Genomic DNA, 22,075 nt, shown 5'->3' on the forward strand with positions numbered 1-22,075 from the left:
TCTATCTATCTATCTATCTATCTATCTATCTATATATCTAGCTATCCATCTATCTAGCTATCTAGCTATCTATCTAGCTATGTATCTCATGAAACATATCATATGACAGGTTACATCACAGACGTGTCTTTGTGTGGGCAGCGGGCACAAGAATGATACACCAGTGCCCTCAAGTGGACAGTCAATAAAACAACTCCCATCCTCAAAGATAATTGGCACCTGCATGTTTTCTCCAAAAATTAATATCAGGACAAAATACTTTAACACAATATCTTGGATTAAAGTAAAACCTTATATTTAAGACTACAACAAATATGTTACACTTTATCAAGGGTTTGCATATTGATAAGATTGACATTTAGAATAGAATAGAACAGACTTTTATAGTCATTGTTTTCAACAACGAAAAACAGTTCAGCATGTCCCAGAATGACAGTTTAAAATACAAATATAAATTAGCAAAATTGAAATAGTAAAGTATATAAACATCAAGATAAAGAACACAATGAGGTGAGGTGACACTACATGGGATATATTATTTGTGACTCTATATGCAAAAACATGTTGTAGGGGACATATATTTAATGTTTATATTCAAATGTAAAGTCCAATTGATCACTTACAGAGATGTCCATGTCTGTTTGACTATCTATCTACCGTAATTATATATTTTGGCCAAAGCTTCCAGTTAATGGAACTTCCAGCATATTAGCTTTACAACAAGATGCCAAACAAGTTGAAAAATCAAAATGAGTCTGGATCTTTAGATGACATCACAGCTTAAGAAGTACTCAAAAAGATTACGCAAATTAGTTTAACATGTTATTTCAAATTGTAGGCTGAGCTGTATAACAAAGGAAATAAATAAATTATTATTACATCTGGAGATTAGGGAAAGTATTTCCCATGGGTGTCCCACAAATTAGAGGTCTCCATTGCTTCAATCTCCCATGACTTGTGAAGTGTAAATGAATGTTGAATCATTCATAACTGAAGGGAATAAACATGGCTATGTGAATAGAAACAGGCTTATCAAATTATGTGTAGGCTGTCTGCATGCGTTGTGCAACATACCATTTCCAATAAAACCCGTTTAAAAAAAATGCAAACGTTGATTAATGTTAATGTTGTGCAAATGTAACTGCCAGTAATATAATCTCTTTTTACGTAGATCATTTGACAGTATGCGAAATAGGTTAATGCACTTTTAAAGATCCTCCGTGACAAATGCTCTCTGCCTTCTCTCATGAACCCGGTACCACTTCTCTTCATAGAGCCCATTTCCGGATATAAACCGTACTACGCATGCGCGAAATTGAATCCCGTGGCGGGTAATCAGCAAGACAACAAACTTTGTATTATTCATTCAACCGCAACAGGACAGCTTTTCTGTTACATTATTTATAATTTCTGAAGTGGAGGATGGTTGAAGGTCCGGGCTGTACATTAAACGGAGAGAAAATCCGTTCTAAAGTCCAAAAAGGACAACAACTGAAGGAGATCAAAGGCAGTTTGACAACATCCACTGTGAGTTAACGTTACGTTATGTCACAATTTGCGCTTAATAACTAGCTAGCTAGCTAGTTATTCTGCTGCTGCATGCTGTTAACCATCTTGGGACTCTTTACAGAAAAACAACTCCGAGGGAAATGCCTTCCGCAGGTTTATTGGATGTTCCTTCACTGGAGTTGAAACTCTGGGCAAGGAGCTCTTCATGTACTTCGGTCCAACAGCGCTGAGGTAACTGTAACTTCTAGCTAGCTAACGCTAGCTCAGTCCGGGCTCCATGGTTTAACGTGAAGCCAAATCCGGTTTCATGTGACGTAATTGGGAATTACTATTAATTGTATTTAGCTACACATTTTATTTTGATAACTGTTACTAAACGTAACTAAACTGTTACTAAAAACCTCCATCATTTTAAGACTAACGTTAACCTACATTTGGTTACACATTTTGATAGCTGTGATTTCGGTGTAACGTTAACCAAGATTTTTGTGGCATTAGTGTTAATATTGTATTATTTATTTTATTTGGCTCATTGCAGTTATAAAGTGTTTTAATCCTAGTTTAACCACTTATTTGGTTAAAAAAAACTGCAGTATAAATAAAATTGGATCATTAATGTTATTGATATAGTGCCATAGAGGATGTATTAGCTATCATTAAAAATGTCACCTTAATGTCAAATTTGTTTGTGTTGTTAGTTGTATGTTGTCGGACCATAATAAACAACTTAATCTGGATTTTTCAACCTTGATTATTGTAAAATGGGGTGGTCAATATTGATAAAATTATCAATGTGATCTTAGATTGCAATGTCAATAGATAGATAGATAGATAGATAGATAGATAGATAGATAGATAGATAGATAGATAGATAGATAGATAGATACAATTATTTTCTATCAGGTCAATTGAGAAACATAACTGAGCATGATTTGTCGTTTGTTGTTGTTGGCTAATCCAGTGAATTAGATAATAGATACTTCTACAAATCTAAATACTTCTACAATTGATTTACTTTGGTCACAATAGTCTAACACAGCCAGAGATATTAAAGGCATAACTTTACTGTATGAACAATATTGTATAATTTCTAAAAGTTGACACTCTTTATATTGTCTGACAATATGTATATCTTTATATAACCCAACCCTAATTGTAACAATTTATAAAGTCATAGTTATTTTAATCATCAAATAAAATTAATCAGTCCTCTTTATAGGATATATAACTGTATTGGTGTGAGTAAGCAGGTAGATTAGTGCTTTGCATGAGAACACTTCACCAGTTTGTGTGGCTGTTAATAGACTCACACACAAGCTACAGGTAGGTTGGAGCCTGTGACATTTTTATCACTCACTGGAGGCTACAACCACCGGGCCACCTTCATGTCCTTTTTATCGCCAAGTCTTATATAAATTGAGACATTGCTGTCTGCCAGTGAAATTTGTCTTTTCTTTGCTTCTTTCTTTCACGCTCACATTTTTTAGAGTCCACTTTGGTATGAATGGATCAATGCGTATAAACCCTGCCGAGAGGAAGGAGAGGACTGGCTCCGTACCAGTGCTGGAAATACACCTGACTAACGACATTGTGTGCTTCTTTGACAGCTCTGTCGAAATAAGGTAACAGGCACACCAGCATAGCCTAGATAGATTGAGGTGAATGAAGTTCACCTTGGGGCTTTGAGTCTCATCCAGTGAGTATGTCCTACATTAGGCTGTCTGAAGACCGTGGCTATTGTTGCATGAAAAACACAGCCTCGACATTTGTCCTGTTCATTGACTGTAAGGTCCTGGTGTACTATTCAGTAGCCAGACAGACATTTATTTTTGCCGTCTGAAAATGTAACCCATGCTGCCCTATCTCATAACAAATACACTGAAACAGAATATATGAAAAAGCAGTTTTGAATTGTATAACCTCGAAAAATGTACCAGTTGACCTCTCAGCACACTTTCAGGGACAGCAGCCATATAATTTCTAAATTCCTCCAGTACTCTAAAACAATGTGCTTGCAGGTTGACAGAGGACTGCGAGCAAAGGGTGAGGGCCATGGAGAGTCTGGATGTGTGCTCCTCTAAGTTCGGCTTCTCCCGCTCTGAGGAGGCAGTGAGAAGCCAAAGTAGCAGGATGCTCTGTGACGTTCTCCTAGACCAGGCCATCATGCCAGGAGTCGGCAACATCATTAAAAACGAAGCCCTGTTTGACTCAGGCCTCCACCCAGCCGTGAAGGTATGGAAAAGATGATGGATTGTGTACAGCAGAGGAACAAAAAAAAGACAATAAAAATACAAGACAACACTCACAGAAAAAAGAAAAAAGTGTAAGCCCTTGTATTATTGAGTGATGCATCGAAATGAGACGGGTGAAAAAGGGAAATGACAAACAAGCGCATTGTGACAGATGCACACAGATGTGCCTTCCACTGTGTACAGTTTGGAATGGGAAATGGGTTACATTTCATTTCATTGAATGTGTAGTCTTCATTGAGACTCAAATAGGGTTTTTTACCTTTTGATTTGTAACATGTTTACAAAAAAGCAAAAGAAATCACTCATATGTATTATTTATGATCTTGAAATCATATCCTGTGAAATGGGAAAGAACCAATGCTTCACATTGCTTCTAAGGAATATTTTCAATGTATTTGCAATGCTGTTATTACTATTACAACTATTAGCAGGGGCTTTGCTCTGCTCCCTTTTAGAAAGTATAGTTGGGGTTTAGTAATATAACACACATAAATTTAAGACTTTTGGCCCCTTCTTCTTTTGGGACCATGGCATCTTTATGAGCTTACCCTCCATTATTGAGCCCCTAGGTATCCTGAAAGAACTGCAAGTAGCCTGTGTTTGAGTGCTTCAGTTCTTTATTTTTAGTTTTTTACACTGTGTGAGCCAAAGTCAGGGTCTTGCTGTCCAGCCTTCAACTCTTGAAAATATATTGTATGTTATTTTTCTTTGTTCCATCATTTTAAATCCAGTTTTTCATTTGTGCGTGGTGTTTTTATTGTTTATATGCTTGTATTATTGATTTGCTGACTGTAAAGTGCCTTTCGTCTCTTTTTTTGAAATGAAGAGCTAGACAAATAAGGTTTATTCATTCTGCCTGTGAACTGTAACTAACAGTTGCAGCATCATCCTTTTTTTATTTAGGTTCAACAGCTGACAGACGAGCAGATCCACCACCTGGTGAAGATGACACGTGATTTCACTCTTCTGTTTTACAAGGTTAGACGTTTGTACATGAATAGCAAAAACATATGTATTTAAAAGGATGTTGGCGGCAATTGTAGCTCTGTATATGCAGACACATTTACTTTAGGTATTTAGCTGACGCCTCATTTAAACTGACTTGCAATAATGGATTAACTTAAAATCCTGTATTGCTGAGGAAGGAGAGAAAAAGTCAAAGTGCTACTGCCAGGAGAATAGATGAAACAAATGTTCCAGTCCACGTATAACAGACAAATACGGAAATGTAAAAGTTTTCTTTTTCCTTTTTATGCTTATCTTTTTTTTCACTGGTCTGCCCTCCACCATCTCTATCAGTGTCGCAAATCTGGCTCACCTCTCTACAAACATTACAAAGTCTACAAGCGTCCCCAGTGTGGCCAGTGCTTTCATGTCATCACAGTCTGTCGTCTTGGAGACAACGGCCGGATGACTTACTTCTGCCAGAGCTGTCAGAAGGGAGATCCCAGCGGGTTTGACATCAGGTAGAAATCCTCATAGACCTTTGGCAATTTGAATGAAAAGGTATTGTCTTGCATTCTTGTTGCTCGAAAAGATATGATACCAATAATGTTTCCAGTACCTGAAGTAAGATAAAACACCCTTTTTCAGTAGTTTCAAGGGAATGCATACTATATATTCTAATTCTGTATGAATAATACTATTTTGGCTTACGTTACATTTAGTGTATTTACTTTTTGAGAGTTAATTAAATGATGCTTAGTAAATTCTTGCCAATAAAATGTTCCAATATAGGATAAAACCTTTTTGTAGGCTTTTCATTCTTCTTATTACATTTGAATGATTTTACTTTAATACCAAAAGGCAAGACTGTAAGTTAGGTGTCATTTTTCCAAACCTAGTCTTTGCAGAAAGTTCCAAAGCCTTTTAGATAATATGTTCACATTTAGAGAGGCCATCTTTGCAGGCAGATGGGCTTGGCAGGGAGTGGGAAGTGTTATGGGGGGGAAATTAATGCGCATATAAGGCTGTGTTTGCCAGACAGGGCACAGGCTCAACACCTCCTGGGTTGTATTTGAGCAAAGCTTTGCGAGGGGTTAGAGCCTAAAGCCCTTACAGCACATTACATAGCTGATAAAGCAATCTGTGAGGAAAGTTTCCTGAAAGCCGCTGCTACTTTCCTCCTCCGTGGCTGTTGGCATTGCAGACTTGCCTTCTTGTCAAACACAGTTGAGCTTCATGTCAGAGTGCTAACATGTATGCTTGGAGCAATTATATGAGACACGTCGCATTTCTTCATCCTCAGCTTGAACTGCAAATGTTTGTCTAGTTCAAGTCGCCTCTTCTCTTTGCCTATATTTTCCATAATCAGGTTCCAATTATAGCGGTTCAAATATTTTATATTTGTAGTTTTGTAGTTCCCAAGGACTAATCAAGGGACTGTATGTTTACATATGCACACATTTAAAATCATTCTGGTAAACTGTAAGGTAATAGTCTGGCTGTCACCAGACCAAGCTAGGCTCAATAGATCTCAGATTGAGCATTGGTCTGGGGAGTCTGCTCTGTATTTTCTCTGCACAAGGGGCGTGATCAACGGCAATAGTTCAAATGCCTCTGTACACAACTGGATAGTCCTTCAACCAATCAGACCAACGATCCGGGTGATCCAGCAACAGCTGCATCAACGGGCTGCTGCGCTTCTGTGGCGTTTGGTGGTTGCTATGTTGAATGTAAACAACTTTTTGAAATTTGTTTCAACTGTATGGTCATTTTGGAGACTGTAGTTTGTAATATGTCGTCTACAATCATTGATATAAACGGGGTGGACAAAATAGTAGAAAATGTGGAAATGAACCAAACCTTTTGTCTGCCCTTACTGATGCGTCACTTTTCTTTTAATAGTGTTCTAAACGTGTGCGTGTGTCTGTGTAAGTAATCTTATTTCTGTGTCGTGTACGTTTACTCATTAGTACGTTTATTTAAGCATCACCATAGTCACTCTTGTGTTTCCTTCATCTAGTAAGCTCCCAGTCAGAAACAGTTTGATTGGCTGGGCCTACAATGAGAGAACCAATGACAACGTGGCTAAGAAGGAGGAAGAGGACTGGGCCTGTCAACTCTGCACGCTCATCAACCAGCCAGCAGCAAAAGCCTGTGATGCCTGCCTCACTCCAAGACCTAAGGGTGAGTGAAATGTTCTGTTCTTACAGTCACTGGGTTTAATGGGGTGACAGAAAGGTCCTTGTTAGGAAGAGATAAAATAATAGCTGTAGTTTAGTTGTTTTGCTGAATGGTCCCTGAATGATACTGTTTGCAACTGCAACCCCTAAGTACTTCTGAGTAAGGCACCAGACACCAAGCTGTCGAAGTGAAACTACAGTCAAGCAGTCAGCCTGACATGTGAGCTTGTGTGCGTGCGCGCGTGCGTGTGTTATATTGCTGCACAAGTAACAAGCGTGTCTGTCCGTTGGCTATTTTTCTTTGACAAATCTTGAAATACATTATGGCAGCCGTAAACTAGTGTTTTAGAGAAATGTCCCCGGGTCTCTCTGTTGTAACCACCAAACCACAGTTGAATGGTTTACTTTGTTATATTAGAGTTTTTGTCTTTTTAGGATCATACTGCCAAATTTCTAAATTGGTATTTTTTTGTTTCACAGCTGATTGTACAGCTGTCTGGGAATCACTCAAGACTACACTTTACCCAAGGTTTATCAAAGCAAGGCTAAATAGCAGACTATGTCAGACTATTGGCGTTTTTCCACTACATGGTACCCCCTCGACTCTAAGCCTTTTTTGTTTTTCCATTACAGAAAAAGTCCCTGGTACCTGCTACCAGGTACTTTATTTAGTACCACCTCAGTGGAGGTTCCAAGCAAGCTGAGGCGATAACAAAAGGGGACGTGAAAACCTGCAGACTACTGATTGGTCGGAGAGAATCGTCACTAATCACTGCATCATTATTGCTAGCGACAGACGGGGGTGTCCTGTACAAACCCGCCATGTTTAAATAGTTTAGCCAGCGTTTTCTGCCTCCAGCTTCTTTTGAAACTAAACTTGTCTTCTGGCTAGGGCAACAGCCACATGCTGAGGACAAAAACAACACACCTTCGACGATCTGTGTGTGTGTGTGTGTTGCGTTAGGTCACGGCAGTTTCCTGCTATAACGACTATAAAAAACGCTATAAGTCAGCCTTAGTCTGGCGTTGACTCTTGCAGTTGGTTCAGATAATGTCAAATTAATTGAAGTTACTGTGTAGAGACCTTTTTTTTACTTTGACAAAAAGGGTATTTTCAATCCCCTCTGATTTGGTGTTAACTATAAAACATGATAACCTTTTAGTGGTATAAATACTTTGAGTTTTAATAGAATCGTCAACTGTCCAAAATTGGAGTAAAATAAGTCTACTAGAACTAAATGTGCATACATGTACAAAGTTCCCTGATTTGCATTTGTACATTTACGCCTTCTACTATTGACGACTAAGCTGCTTCACTAAAACAGTTGGGGGTTAAGGGCCTTGCTCAAGGGCACATTAATGGTTGTCGTGGGAGGCGAGAGTAATAGTTATTCACAGCTCTGTGTTAATGACTCTGATGTCAGGCATCGTAGTTCGCTATTACCAAAAACATAAACTTATTTTCAGAGGGTTTTTTTCATGTGGGGGCTTATTTCAGAGTTTTGCATAAGGGCATCTTCAGCACAACAGACTGTGCAGCATTTTATTTAACAAAACAGTCTGGCAGTCTGCTGCTTACTGGTAAATTTTATGGCAAGATAACCATTTAAAGCCAACAACAACCTGCATTTAATGAGAGCAGCCAGTTCATCGGAATAAGCTCCAGCTGCCGAACATAAAATTAATTTTGTACTCTGGCTCTAACTCCACAGTCCACAAAGATGACGTTAACACAGAGGCATCACCCTTCAACACTGATTTGATTAAATACCCCTGCAATGCCTTCAATAAGCCACAAGAGGAGCTCAAAGTCAACTGGAGGAGTGCATTCGGCACTTCCACCCTTGTTTTCTCTGACTTAAGCAAGAAGCCAAAGCCTGTAAACTCCCCACTCTCCCCAGCCGGCAGTCATTTGAATTCCTTGGCGTCAGAGCGAGGTTTATATAAATACAGCGTCTGCCAAGGGACAACAAGCCCCAATTACGCCTCTGGTGGCTGGCAGAGGCAAAGTGCCGAGCTCTCCAATGGGGAATCACTGGCCTCCTACAGTCACCCGTCCAAGAAAATGAGAATTGATCACAGTCCCTTTCCCAGTAACAATGCTCGAAATGGAGCCCCCAACTCAGGGTGAGTGAATCTCTCGCTTGGCTGTTCATGAATAAGTTTATAACAAAAGAAGTTTTTTTGCAACCTCAGGGAGATAAGTGGGATTAAAAAAAAAAGCATCTGTCTGTGGAATTTTTAATGCCACATTGTTAAAAATAAGTTTGGATTGATGAATAGCCATAGTAGGATATTGCAAACCATTATTTACCAACACATATCACCACACACCGTTAAAGAGAGGTAGTTTGCTTGCTAATAAGCTTTGATGGGACAGGTATACTTGTTTTATTTTCAGTTTATTTCAAACTATTAAGACTTTTTTTTTTTTCCCACTTCTGTCAGTATGCGCAAACTAAAAGCGACAAGCCCCAGCTCCTCCATTTCTTCCAGTCCCAGTGTCCCTTGTTGTGCTTCCCATTGCCGCCCAGCTGTCCTCAGAGCCGTCCACAAAGAGGGGGAGAATAAGGGACGACAGTTCTACGCCTGCTCGCTTCCCAGGGAGACCAAGTGTAACTTCTTTGAGGTGAAAATGGAAAGCAACTTATCTCTATGGCATTGTGTGGCCTGGAAAAAAAAACACTATAAATGATTTGTTTTAATGTATGAAATAAAAGTTTACAACAAAGTTTATACAACCCTTATTTTCTCTGTTGCAGTGGGCTGACTTGCATTTCCCTTCTTGTCACCATGGGAAACGCTGTTTAATGAGGACAGTTCTGAAACTGGGACCCAACAATGGCCGGAATTTCTACACCTGCAGCTTTCAAAAGGGTAAACAGTGTGACTTTTTCCAGTGGGCAGAGAATGGACCAGGGGTGTCCATCCTCCCTGGTTGTTAGTGTTTTAGCAGTGCATTACTTCTACATGAAACCCAGATGCCTATATGTTCATATAAGTTAGCGGACATGGAAAGGGAACCAATAACTCATCATTAACGTCGTGAAATTTGCAGATTTGTACTAAACAATACATTTATGGGAGAATAACAAAATCAACTGTATGCCCTTGCATGCTCAACCACACAATTGTACAAAAAGTGTTTATTTCCATTTGGTTTGTATCATGTCCTCTCAATGTCCATCTTTAACTTCCTGCTTGACGAGGGACAGGTCAGATGTTTGTATTGTATAACGTTTTTTTGTGCTTGCTGGAGGGTGACCTCAGATATTTTTGTTTTTTCAACTGTTGACGCATGGGATGCAAGGACAATTTCCTTGTAAATGACAGGTTTATCTTAACTTAATTACTTGTTCTTACAGTTTATTCATGATTTAAAACCAAAATCCTAAGCATAAAAGTACAGGATGTTAATTAATATCATATAAAAGAGATGCAATCAAACACCATTTAAAAGCAATCCACAGATTTCAGGAGGGGTGCGTCTGACTCCGAGTCTGACACCATGTAGTGGAACTGGGAGAGACCAGGGGCTTTGTTACAGGCCGCACCTAAGGAGATCAAAATAGGAAATAATGAAACATTTTTACTCTTCCTTATTAAGGCCAAATGTAATATTGGTATTCAAATCAAGATTCATATGTCATCAAATAATGTCAAACAGGCTTTCATACTCAGTGTCCAAGTGCCATTGATCAATTCTTTGAACATAAATATCCATTTAAAAAGAAGCTGTTGAGATAACAGCAACCTGTTTTATTTGTCATACAGATATGTTATATGTTCAGGCCAAGTTCATACTGGATTGTCTTGTAATCATCTAATCTTGAATAATTCTTTTTTCAGAACCTTTATTATGAATTTATAATAAAATAAAAGCAAATGCAACTAAAAAAGATTGCCTGTAACAGTGTGATATGTGCATACATCTGCTTGTCTACATCTCTCTAGATGTGTTTGTGTCTTAGTACCTTTGGCAGTAGCTGAACAGTCTATTTGTGAACCTTAACACTCACCATAATGGCCACTTGTGTTAGCACAGATGATGGCTCCAAAGAACTCTGAGTAATGCCTCTTGATTCTGGAAATGGCCGTCTTGCAGGCTGCCGAGGGATCTGCCCCGGCCCTCATCAGCTCCACAGCCAAATAACTGTTGGCAGAATAACGTGCAGTTCACGTGAGGGAAAACTAACAAGTGCAGTCAGGGCTACCGACCAGGGTGATGATGGGTATGTGCTAGCGCCTTGTGGTTATGGCGTGGGATAAATCTGATGAAAACAAATGTTTATGTCAAACGGTGATTAAATGTGATTTTTTTAAGTCATACTTTGAGCCTCGCTCCAGGAGAGTTGACTCGTCACACTACTTTTTAGGTGTTCCCATGTGTGTAAAATCAGCAAATGGGGAAAAATTGCAGTAATTTACCATCACCACAATGCAAATTGCTTGCTCTACACAGACACTATGCGTGCCATTAACTCCATTAGGCTAGGGTCAAATGTATAAAACAAGGAGTAACATATTATAATTACCGTTTTTGTAAAAGTTTGGGATTTTTAAAGAGGAAAAGGTATAGTAACCTTATTCCCTGGCGAATACTTCTGACCTGAGATACTGTGCCATGGTACTATGTTAGGTGTTATTTTTCAGCAAAGATAGCAAGCCAATTAGTTTAAGTAAAATTCCCCTTTTTGGAAAGAGGTACTATGTACTTCAATGTGTCTCATAACACTTGTTAAAGGGAAGATTCAGGATTTTTGGGCCAGCAGATACAGGACCATAATACACAAGAGATGACTTTTTAAAACGGCCTTTTGGCTGATGATGATGTGTTACCGCTTCATTTGGACAGTGAAGTCCCTAGGGAGGCTTGTAACCATACAAATGTGTGTGTCACGCGGAATGAATGATAAACACACTCCAGTTCACTAGTAGCAAGGTTTTTCTTGAAAAACGCAACCCCAAATCGTTAAAGGAAGTAACTCAAAAAACTGATTGAAATAGGCGGCCCATTAGGTGTAGTTGGGTGTGACTAAGAATGTAAAGCTGAGAGCAACTTTAAAAAAAAAAAAAAAAAAAATTCAGTTTGTACTCCCCAAACGATTCTGGATAAATAAATCTTACAAACACAACCCTTCTGAGACTGCCGTATTCTCACAGCCTGGAAACAAACCGCAGCTTTAGTCTCTTTTAAAAAAAAAAAAAAAAAAAAAAAAAAATCTTGCCTCTTCTGGGCAATGTAAAAATGACAGTTTTGGGGCAATGTAGTCATGCCTCCACTCGTTATTGTTGCACTTGCAGCAAAAGGTTCACACCAGAAATGGGCTGTTTAAAAATGTGTCACAGATGTCAATATTCTCGGAAACAAAATTTCTTATGTCAAGGAAAAACCCACGTAACAGTCCTTCTATTCAAAGTAGTACCAATAAACCCTGGTTATGGTGCACAAAGGATTTGTGATCCAGTCAACATGTCTCATGGAATTAAATCAACTCTGTTAGAAACATTCTGACAGATGACTATTAATAATAGGAAAATATTTTCATATACATTTAGAACTGAGGAAGAAACCATAAAACAAGCAAACAATGGGTACCTCGGCAGAAAGCGCATCATGAGGTCTCCATCTCCGGTAGCAGCAGCTCCACCAGCCGAGCTATCTGCGTAGGCCCCTGCTCCAACGATAGGAGAGTCCCCAACACGACTGCAGGGCAGGAATACCACAGGGGTTTAAACATTGGCTAATGCCACATGTCAAGAAAGAAAAACCTGTTTAAGGCTGTAGTGTGTAGTTTCTGTCGCCCTCATGAGGAATTCTAAGTAATGACAACAACACTGTCGGCGCGTCCACATGATACAAGCCATCAGCGCAAGCGCCCCCCACCCCTCCTCCTCACACTTGCTAGTAGCCAGGGAGGACATGGAGGATTAAAAAAACAAGATGGACTCTTCAGAAGAGGTAATTCTCTTCACTCGAGTTCCTGCGTGGGTCCTCGGACGACACAATCTTCTGAACATAGCCATATTGAGAAATACAGAGAGAGTTGTGTGGAGCGGATAGTCTTAATCATAGACACCGATTTATGTTTTCCTCCGTGGGGGGGCACGGGTGCATGCCCTTAAAAAAAAAAAAAAAAGTTATAATTTTAGAAGCTTAAGAAATGGACAGTGGCAGCTACAAACACACACGCCTAATAAAGTCGTAAAGTAGTCTTTCTTTCAACTCAGGACAGCGCCACTTCTCACACATACAGATAGGATTGGTGATGAGAAGTTTAACTGACACATAATCAGCTTCGCGGGAAATTAAGAATCAATGTCGCATGTCAAGTAGCTCCGATCTTCACTGTTATCTGCTTCTGACAGGGCACTGGTGGTGGATGTTGTTGATGCACTTGCATCATTAGGTTTTGCTTTTTCAATAACAAATATGTCCATTTTAGTCTCACTCTGATTACCTAATGCACATGCACGCACTGTATTTATGATTATGACATTAATCCACATACCCTGGAACTTTGTGAGTTAGTCCATTGGTTGATGTACCAGCAGCCACGTGACCATCTTTATCAAGAGCAACCATTCCTGGTGCAAAATAAAAAAAAAGAAGAGTGGAATTGAAATGTCAGCCATCATCAAGTTATCCTAGTAGCTAAAGAAAGCTCCACAAAGTCGTTTAAAGCCTTTGTGTGAGACAGTGCTTATACTGCTGAAGGTTTTTGGAAGCATATTAAATTTCTAGCGACTCCAGGTGCCCTGATCAGAACATAAGTCTAGTCCAGACCATATTAAAATTCGGGCAGGTAAAAATAAAAGCCTTGTAGAAGCACTAATTAAGCATTTTATTTTTTAGATCTTAACTTTTGGACAGAAACACAAATTCAAGCCCTCCAAACTGAATTGTTCCCTGCTTACCTGTACTTCAGTAGGTCCGTCTATGGTCCTTTTTGGTACATTATGCTGCTAAACTCTCAATTATGTCTAGCTTTAATTAAGTGCTTACATACTGTATAAAATGCCTTAGGAAAGCTGCCCTAACATTCTGTGTTAACATAAAAAAAAACCTACCTATGGTGTCATGGGAGTGGATATTAGCATGCTGCGCCCTAATGTTCTGTTTCACTGTTGCCCTGGGCTTGTAGGGACCACAGGACTTGGAAGGATCTGGAAACACATTCTTTTGACAGGGCAGAAAACATCAGTTTTGGCACAATTTGATAATCCTCTGAGTTAAGCACACTACACGCGTGGGAAATTAAAGGCATTTGCTTGGATTTGCTGTCATATAATGAAAGAAAACTAGCAGCACTATTGTCACCAACTGGTCTGGCACCTAATAATAAACGGGAGTCTTGTTATGATTGAACTATTTTTTCAGTATCATATTTGCAGTGACTAAACCATTAAATTAACAAATTCATGCTGCAGCCAAAATGTGTCCTTTTATCATTAAAATCCCATGTTTTACTGAGACAGACAACCTACATGTAGCGTACCTGAGGGTAGTGTAGTCGGAGAAAAGCTTTCCCTGTCTCTCTACCTCAAGGTGTCTTCTCTGCTCTTACGAGTGACTGAATGTAACAGCTTGACCTGCAGGGAGGTTTTAAAAAGTTCATTCTACTCTTTTGATGTTAGACGTAAGTGGAATTCTGCTAGAAAATGTCAAATTTTGAGTTTAAGTGAACAGTCACAATATGTGGGGCACAAAAGGTAACCTTCAATGGCAAAAGGTCTTTTCATATTCAATGTGTATTTAAAAAAAAAAAAATCTGCATTACCTTTGTACAGGGCTTCCATCATGCCAATATGATATAATTTCATGGCGGTAATTGTTAAACCCTTGACAACATTCTTTTTTCTTTTAAACATTCTCTTTAATGACATTAGGTACAGTTATTGTCCTTTATAATGTGTCAACCATGTTTGTGTCTTGTACCAATTGGCAGCATTTACTTCTGAATGCTTTCTATGTCTCTTGACCAAATCTATTACACATTTTAGTATGTGCTAACTAAATGAAAAGGAGACAGTGAAGATGCCACGCGGTAATAGGGACAGTGTCCAAATGGGGAAGGATACCTTTATTGTAGGAAGGGTACCTGTACTGTACATTTGATACATTTATGATACCAGGATTTCCAATGGAATGAATGAGATTTAATTTGCTCGTTTCTTAGTAAGTGAATGTTTTTTCTTGGTTTTTCCTGTTTTAGTATCCTATGTCATGAGAGACTCTCTGTCTGGAAAGGTTGTGGCCCATAACCCTAACCCCCTGTTGCGATGTATTTGTTGTGCTGGCCACCTATAATAAACCTCACCTGTGTATATTGATTGTGAAATTGCCAGAATACACACTGAAGAATCTGGCATCTTGCATAAAATGTCCGTGGGACAATATTTAAAAAGTCAAACTGGAGTTCTGTCCCCGGTCTTTCCTTTTTCTTATTATTGAACTTCTAATGGACTGATTGATTTGCGTGAACTGTGTGGTAGAAGAGATACGATTTGTCTGTTCCTCAACCGTTGCTGAGATAACCTTGGACAAGGCACCTAGTAACTCCTAAGTTGAAGTGAAAAGATGTGTTTTAAAGGTCCCATGGCGTGAATATTTCACTTTCGTTTTTTTTTAAACATTAATATGAGTTCCTCCAGCCTGCCTATGGTCCTCCAGTGGCCAGAAATGGCGATAGGTGTAAACTGAGCCCTGGGTATCCTGCTCTGTCTTTGAGAAAATGAAAGCTCAGATGGGCTAATCTGGAATCTTGCTCCTTAGGAGGTCATAAGGGGCATAAATCATTGTGGACTGGATCTAGTGGCTGTTATTCTGCACCAAGGCTGAATTTTGGGAAAGAGACTTCAGATACGGTCTTAGGGGACCACTAAGGTCTATATGAAAGAGACTTCAGATACAGTATTAGGGGACCACTAAGGTCTATATGAAAGAGACTTCAGATACAGTATTAGGGGACCACTAAGGTCTACATAAAAGATACTTCAGATACAGTATTAGGGGACCACTAAGGTCTATATAAAAGCATGTCATGGGACCTGTAAAGAATAGCAACAACCCAGCATGTAGGACAAAAGCAGACTTTTTTTTATGGACTTAAGTATGCCTGTCAGTTGTTCTACTTATTATCAATCTTTTAGAAGCAGCACGCCTGTGGCCATCACAATTGAGGAAAAACACACTCTAAAATACACACACACGCACACACACACCTTTCGATAATTAGGTTGGCAGTTGCCCTTCAGCCACTGTGAGAAAATATTCACAGATGTGTTGGTAGTCAGGTCTTCAGCAATGAAGCCCATGTTTTCAGCAAACACAGAAGCTATAAACAGAGAAGTAATACTTTCAGGTCAAGTTACACATTCTGGTCCACACTGACCTTGGGTTATAGGAAAACAAAGGGTCACAAACAAAGGAGGGACTGAAGGCAATCTCATCTCATTAAGGCTTGTACCTGTGGCTTGTGAGGGAGGAGAAGTCCTACATCGCTACTGTACACAGCAGTGCTACAGCAGTGACCTTACCCTCTGGTATTTTAATTAAGATTTTTTTTTTTTAATTAATGAATTGAATCTCACTGGGAAAACATAAAAATGTCCTGAGGATTTGCTAACAAATGAGTCATATTATTTGGTTTACAAGTCACTTACCATAGTGAAATAAAATGTTTCTATAATGGCCTTTAGTTTTCTTTAAATAACCTGCAGAGAGAGATTTTTTTTTATATATATATATATATAAATAAATAATACTGTATATCTGTCGTGCATTCATCGCTAACTGCAGATGTTAGTGACGTACGGATCAAAGCACATTCTGCATTTGCAAAAACGTGTTACAAAAACACATAAAATGCCAAATGAAGATAACTAATCCAACTTCAAATACCAAAACAAAGCCTCCTTTCAACATATGTCTTCTCAATCTCAATAAAAAAATAAATAGAAGAAGAATAAATAATTAGTGAATTGAATTTACATGCAGTATGTTGGTTAAATAAGTGGATTTAGGATTGTGTTATGTTAAGATTATCCCCTCCAACAATTACAGTGATTATATTTTATATATTATATTTATACTTGTGGGCATTAATCCACACATACCTGACTCTCCCACTAGCAGTGTATGGTCAGTGTGCTCCATCACAGCTCTTGCTACTCCAATGGCATTCTTGATTCTTCTCAGGTCTGCAACTGCACCCACCTCAATGGTATCCCTGGTAACAGAATACACAGAAAACAAACATCACTACTGGTTTAATGGACACAAGTTACGTCCAAATGTAGTGGCGTTTTTGACCTTAAGTAACTTACACATTAGGGTTGAGATGGACTAATGAGTCAAGTCCATTAAATTCTACTCAGGCTAACATCAGTACCCAATGTCTGACATTATTAAATTTGGTAATTATACAGAAAAATAGAAACCCCCTTTACAGTGTGATGCAATGAACTTGAAATGCCCTGTAATAAATATGGCATCTGTTAAACCTATAGCATAGTGTCCACTTTTGTTTGAGATAGACAAAAGTTGCAATCTACTTTTTAAAGCTGTAGTTTGTTGTGGTGATATAATGGATTGCATCATAGAGACGTTTCTAATATGTATCCACCACAACAAAGTAACGTCTCCATGTTGCCAAAGAGTTAAATCAAATTCGGCCACACACGATATCATAAATGTAACATTGTGCTTTAAAGATTTGCCAGAGCAAGTATTTTTTACAGGGACGTTCTATTGGATTGCATTAAACTGTACAGATGTTGATTATTTTGCTCAGTTTCAACAAGTCTGCCGGTGACAGCCACTGTATTTCTGATGCAGCTATTTTGGATGGTGTGTGGGAGTCTCTGCCTTTCCCACAAAGTATGTAACCCAAAAAAAGAGTATTTGTTCCTGCAAAATAGAAGGCGGAACATACTTTGATAGAGAAATATTAACCAACTGCTTGTCTGCTGTCCGTCATCGTGAGCTGACATTTGCCTCCTAATATAACAATAAATGTTTGTTGTTAAGTAGTACGTGATAACTGGCAAGCTTTCAGATCCTGATGAGAATCTGAATCAGCGCTTTACTAGAGAAAGGTCAACCAGTTATAGGCTAGCTGTAAATGTAAAAGATGCATAGACAGCACCAGCACAAATTGTAACAGTAATACATATACTGACAGCTGCAGGTACATAATTAGAGTGGCAATTATAAAATCAATATAGATTATTTCTTTTCATCTATAGCTCTTTCTTTTGTCTTTCTTTTATGTTTTAGGGAATTCAGAATGACAGCAGCTGTCATCAAAAGTGCTTAAACATAAGATTTGCAAGGATAAAACTGTTCTGTCTTTAACAGCTGCCTTTAAGATGCACAAATGCAAGCTGGATAGAAAAAAATGTCAGCTGTTTAAATTCCAACTGCGTAGACACATATTCCATGTGTACAAATCTTCTGCTGTCAAACTGCTTGATTATGCTGCATTACAAATAGTTTTTACCATGTCATTTCCTATTCGTACTTTCAATTAAAGTCTTGTTTATGTCCACGGTTTACCCGTTCATGATCATGGCATCCAGCGTGGTCTCTCCAGACTCATCGGGGCTCCCGCCATAGCCTACGCTGCCATCACACTGTTCCATTTCACAGCGGGCACAGCCCTTCTCCACCGCGTCCAACACCGAGCCACCGGACTGCAGGGCACTCCATGCTGCAGGATAAAACAACACAGTGGGACATCATTAATACTATAGGCTACCAAACACCCATTACAGATAAGAAGTAAACCCCCTTCCACCGGCCTCATGATATAACAGTGAATTTTGGCCACGCTGTTGTCATCCACCATTCATTTTCATTCTTTAACTTAATCTTGGTAAAACGTTAGGGTCACTTATAAACAACTGAGAAAAGAAGTTTGTGTCTTCTTCAGAGGAAACGTTACTGTGACACAATTTACATCTTGGTTTATAGCAATTTTGACAGCTAATACACATTTTGCAAACTAGATATTGCTTCGGCTTAGCATAATATGATGTCAAAAATAAATCTGTATTGAATCTGGGTTTTAAAAAGTAATATCTTCTCCTATCCTAGAAATACCACCCAACAATAATCTCCCAACTCGGCCGTGCTTTCTTTGAGATTGCGATTTTTAAATGGTGTTAAATATGCAGGTTAAGTAATAAAACAAATACAACCTATTAGTCCGGTGTACATTTCTAAGCGGACGAGTTAAAGGTTCAGATGATGCATGAGATGACCAGTACGATGTCTTCTAATTAACAAAGAATGTGAGCTGACAAGCATTTGGTCAATGATCCCCCAAGTGCCCATGGGGGATCAAAATACCAACTGGTAGCACTGTCACCAGCTTGCCAATAAATTCTCAGACCATCACACTGTGTTTGGCAGAATACTACCACAAATTCCTCCTTTTATTATTTATGATTTATCCATCTATAAATTCTGTCTGTCTACCATCTTTGGTAAGTGCTCTTGTCTCAGCATATAAGTCTTTTTTTATATCAAACTCAGCATTACAATCCTTTTCACTTAGAAAATGCAGCAGCATGGAAGAAGAGATTAGGCAGCTATTGTCAGCTGCTTCTGTAAGCCCCCTAGGGAAAAGAGATCTGCATGAGCGGATCAATAGTAGGGGCTCAGACTACACTTTTAAATATCTACCCACAGAACAGATAGATGGGTCAATTTTTCATTTCCATACCCCACTCAGGGAAAAGAGTTGATGTACAACAGATACATTTTAGGCTATCCATCTATCAAATAGGGCGATTTCTGAATTAACTTTACTTTCAACTGCAGGTTTTGATGTGTTGCTGAGCTGTGCACCTGTTGGAAATCAACTTGGCAGATAAGTCACAAGCAATGCTGAAATATTTTCAGTTTCAGTTTGAACATGTCCATTGTATCACCCTGAAGGAAATCAAATCGAGTTAGCACAGACGTGGCAATGGTAGTTGGTTCTGCCCATTTCCTATTGCCACCTTTAACTCGTATGGTCTACAGTTAAGCTGTAGTGAAGAAACAAGTATATTGCAGAAAAAGCACTTCATAATAGTGTGAGGGGAAACTCCTAAACATACTGGTTATGGAGCCTGCCAGGCATTGCACTGCTGAGGGCTGCACGATAAGTGGAAAATATCTATTTCTGATTATTCTAATATTGCGATTACGATTCACGATATTGAAGGGAATGATCATGTTTGTATCATTATTCACATTGTCTTTGACTAATATTAATTATTTAAAAATGAAAGGACTATAGTGTGATTTTTGCAAAGATCTGTACCAAACAAAGATGTTTTCTGTAGGATAGGAGGGGACGTCCCTGCAGCGCCACAATTGACACATATTTTGCCTTTAACAAATATTGTACCCAGCAATTTGGATACTGCACTGGTCCATATTGCGATTTCGATAAATTCGATTCAATAATTGTGCAGCCCTAGAACTGCACCACACATAGTCCTAACAAGGGTTCAATCTTGCAGTCATACGTAAACAATTATTTTCTCTATTAATTAATCTGCGGATCATTTTTTTTATTAGTGATTATTCAGTTGACAAAAAATAGGACAACATGGCCTTTACAATTTCCTAAATCCCAAGGAGATGTCTTAAACATTTTTTTGTTTCACCATCCATCCAAAACTTGAAGAGACTTTAATTATTTTCACATTTGAGAACCTGGAATCAGAGAATGGCGGATATTTTTATTAATAATTTACTGAAACAATTAATCAGTAGATCAAAAATAGTTCCTGATTAATTTCCTGTCACCCGACTAATCGTTTCAGCTCTAACCGTTTTCAACAAATTCTAATCAGTAATGAAATTAAACACAATAATAATCAAAAGAATCAAGAAGGACAAAAAAGATTAAAAAAAAAAAAAAGATTGTTGCCATTTAAGCCTATTCAACGTCATCACTTCATTCATTTAGTTACAACTAGACCTACATGCAGTTCTTGGGGCAGAGCTGTTATTTAAGAATTTAAAGTACCGGTGGATATCCTAGAAGAACAGCTCTGTGAGGATTCCCCCTGCATAAAAACACTTATTTACAGAATACTTTTGAGATCATTTAATTTCAATGTTATCAAATATTACAATTTGCGCATCAATATAGATCATATTTTGGTGTGGTACTATACATGCACTAAATGGAGAGATGTCAAAATGAGGGGGCTGCGCACAGAAAGGCCCCCCGAGCCATTGGGGATTCGGTGCCATGCTTGAGAGCACATTGGCAGTGCCCAGGAGGTCAACTGGCACCACTCCAACTACCAGTCCACCCCCATACTTTGGTCCAGACGGGGACTTGAACCGGCGACCCTCTGATTTCCAACTCCCAACAGCCTGAGCTACTGCCACCCTACTACTAGTTTCAGCTTCAAATTGAAAGTGAAAGTTCAGTAAAACATTTGGAACATTTGCAGAATAGCCATCTGTATACACTGGTCTACCGTACACAGTACAGCACATTACAGCAATTAAACTGATGTGTCCAATGAATTATTTAACGCCCAGGCACAAAATGTGTTGGTGTTCAAAGCGGGAAAAAAACAAAGAACCAACGTATAATATGTATATTAATTTTGGGTGCGTTTGTTTGTGGGGAGATGATTTTGGGGCACAATGTCACAACTGAACTCTCGGCTGGACTGAATGAAACTTTTAAACAATTCCGTGGAAACACGTAAATAAGCTAACGTGTGGCCTACCTGCAGCCGTTGCATTCTTGAATGGCCACGTATTGATCACGAGCGGTAGGGATGTATGCCCGAGTGGAACCAGTACCGTTAAAGAAGCAATCAGGAGCGACCCAAACATGTTGTCCTGACAAAACGCTGCATAAACATTACAAAGACAAAGAAGACTGCTAACGTTATTTCCTTTTCATTGCTATTTTTTTCACGCCACCGTAAGTATTTATTGTCACAGCAGAATGCGCAACATAGGAAAATGTTCTAGTATGTTCGTCGTTGCTGGTTTAGTGCATGGATGTATTAAGACAACATAAACTTCCTTGTTGTGTCACATGCTTAGTGGGCGGGTTTTTTAAAGGGGCAGTACAAATTCAATATTGGGAGCTAGACTGTCTAGTGACTAGATTCACAACTACTCTCTCCAATGTGAGTCGAGTGCAGATTTGAGTCGCG

The 22,075-nt window shown here is 38.8% G+C and overlaps 2 protein-coding genes and 1 long non-coding RNA gene across 4 annotated transcripts in view; 1 reads left to right on the plus strand and 2 right to left on the minus strand.

Annotated features, from left to right (window-relative positions):
• The window catches only part of LOC116696537 (uncharacterized), a 376,836-nt gene that overhangs the window by 215,987 nt on the left and 138,774 nt on the right, over positions 1-22,075 (minus strand). The window lies entirely within an intron of this gene.
• Positions 1,296-9,968, plus strand: neil3 (nei-like DNA glycosylase 3). Of its 2 annotated transcripts, none has more exons than XM_032527567.1 (10): positions 1,296-1,527; positions 1,631-1,740; positions 2,997-3,131; positions 3,528-3,741; positions 4,665-4,739; positions 5,061-5,227; positions 6,727-6,890; positions 8,599-9,013; positions 9,335-9,515; positions 9,649-9,968. In XM_032527567.1, exons 1-10 carry the CDS (start codon positions 1,423-1,425, stop codon positions 9,829-9,831), a joined length of 1,749 nt encoding a protein of 582 aa, XP_032383458.1. In that variant the 5' UTR covers positions 1,296-1,422; the 3' UTR covers positions 9,832-9,968. The 2 variants fall into 2 exon arrangements, with proteins under 2 accessions (XP_032383458.1, XP_032383459.1); XM_032527568.1 differs by having other exon boundaries at positions 9,359-9,515.
• On the minus strand, positions 10,171-21,904 carry aga (aspartylglucosaminidase). The gene is made up of 9 exons (XM_032527577.1): positions 21,638-21,904; positions 18,447-18,600; positions 17,006-17,118; positions 16,112-16,224; positions 13,958-14,066; positions 13,399-13,474; positions 12,486-12,593; positions 10,906-11,039; positions 10,171-10,440 (listed from the first exon to the last, which is right to left on the minus strand). Exons 1-9 carry the CDS (start codon positions 21,744-21,746, stop codon positions 10,340-10,342), a joined length of 1,017 nt encoding a protein of 338 aa, XP_032383468.1. The 5' UTR covers positions 21,747-21,904; the 3' UTR covers positions 10,171-10,339.

This window comes from Etheostoma spectabile, chromosome 10 (assembly GCF_008692095.1).
Source record: "Etheostoma spectabile isolate EspeVRDwgs_2016 chromosome 10, UIUC_Espe_1.0, whole genome shotgun sequence".
NCBI lineage: Eukaryota > Metazoa > Chordata > Actinopteri > Perciformes > Percidae > Etheostoma > Etheostoma spectabile.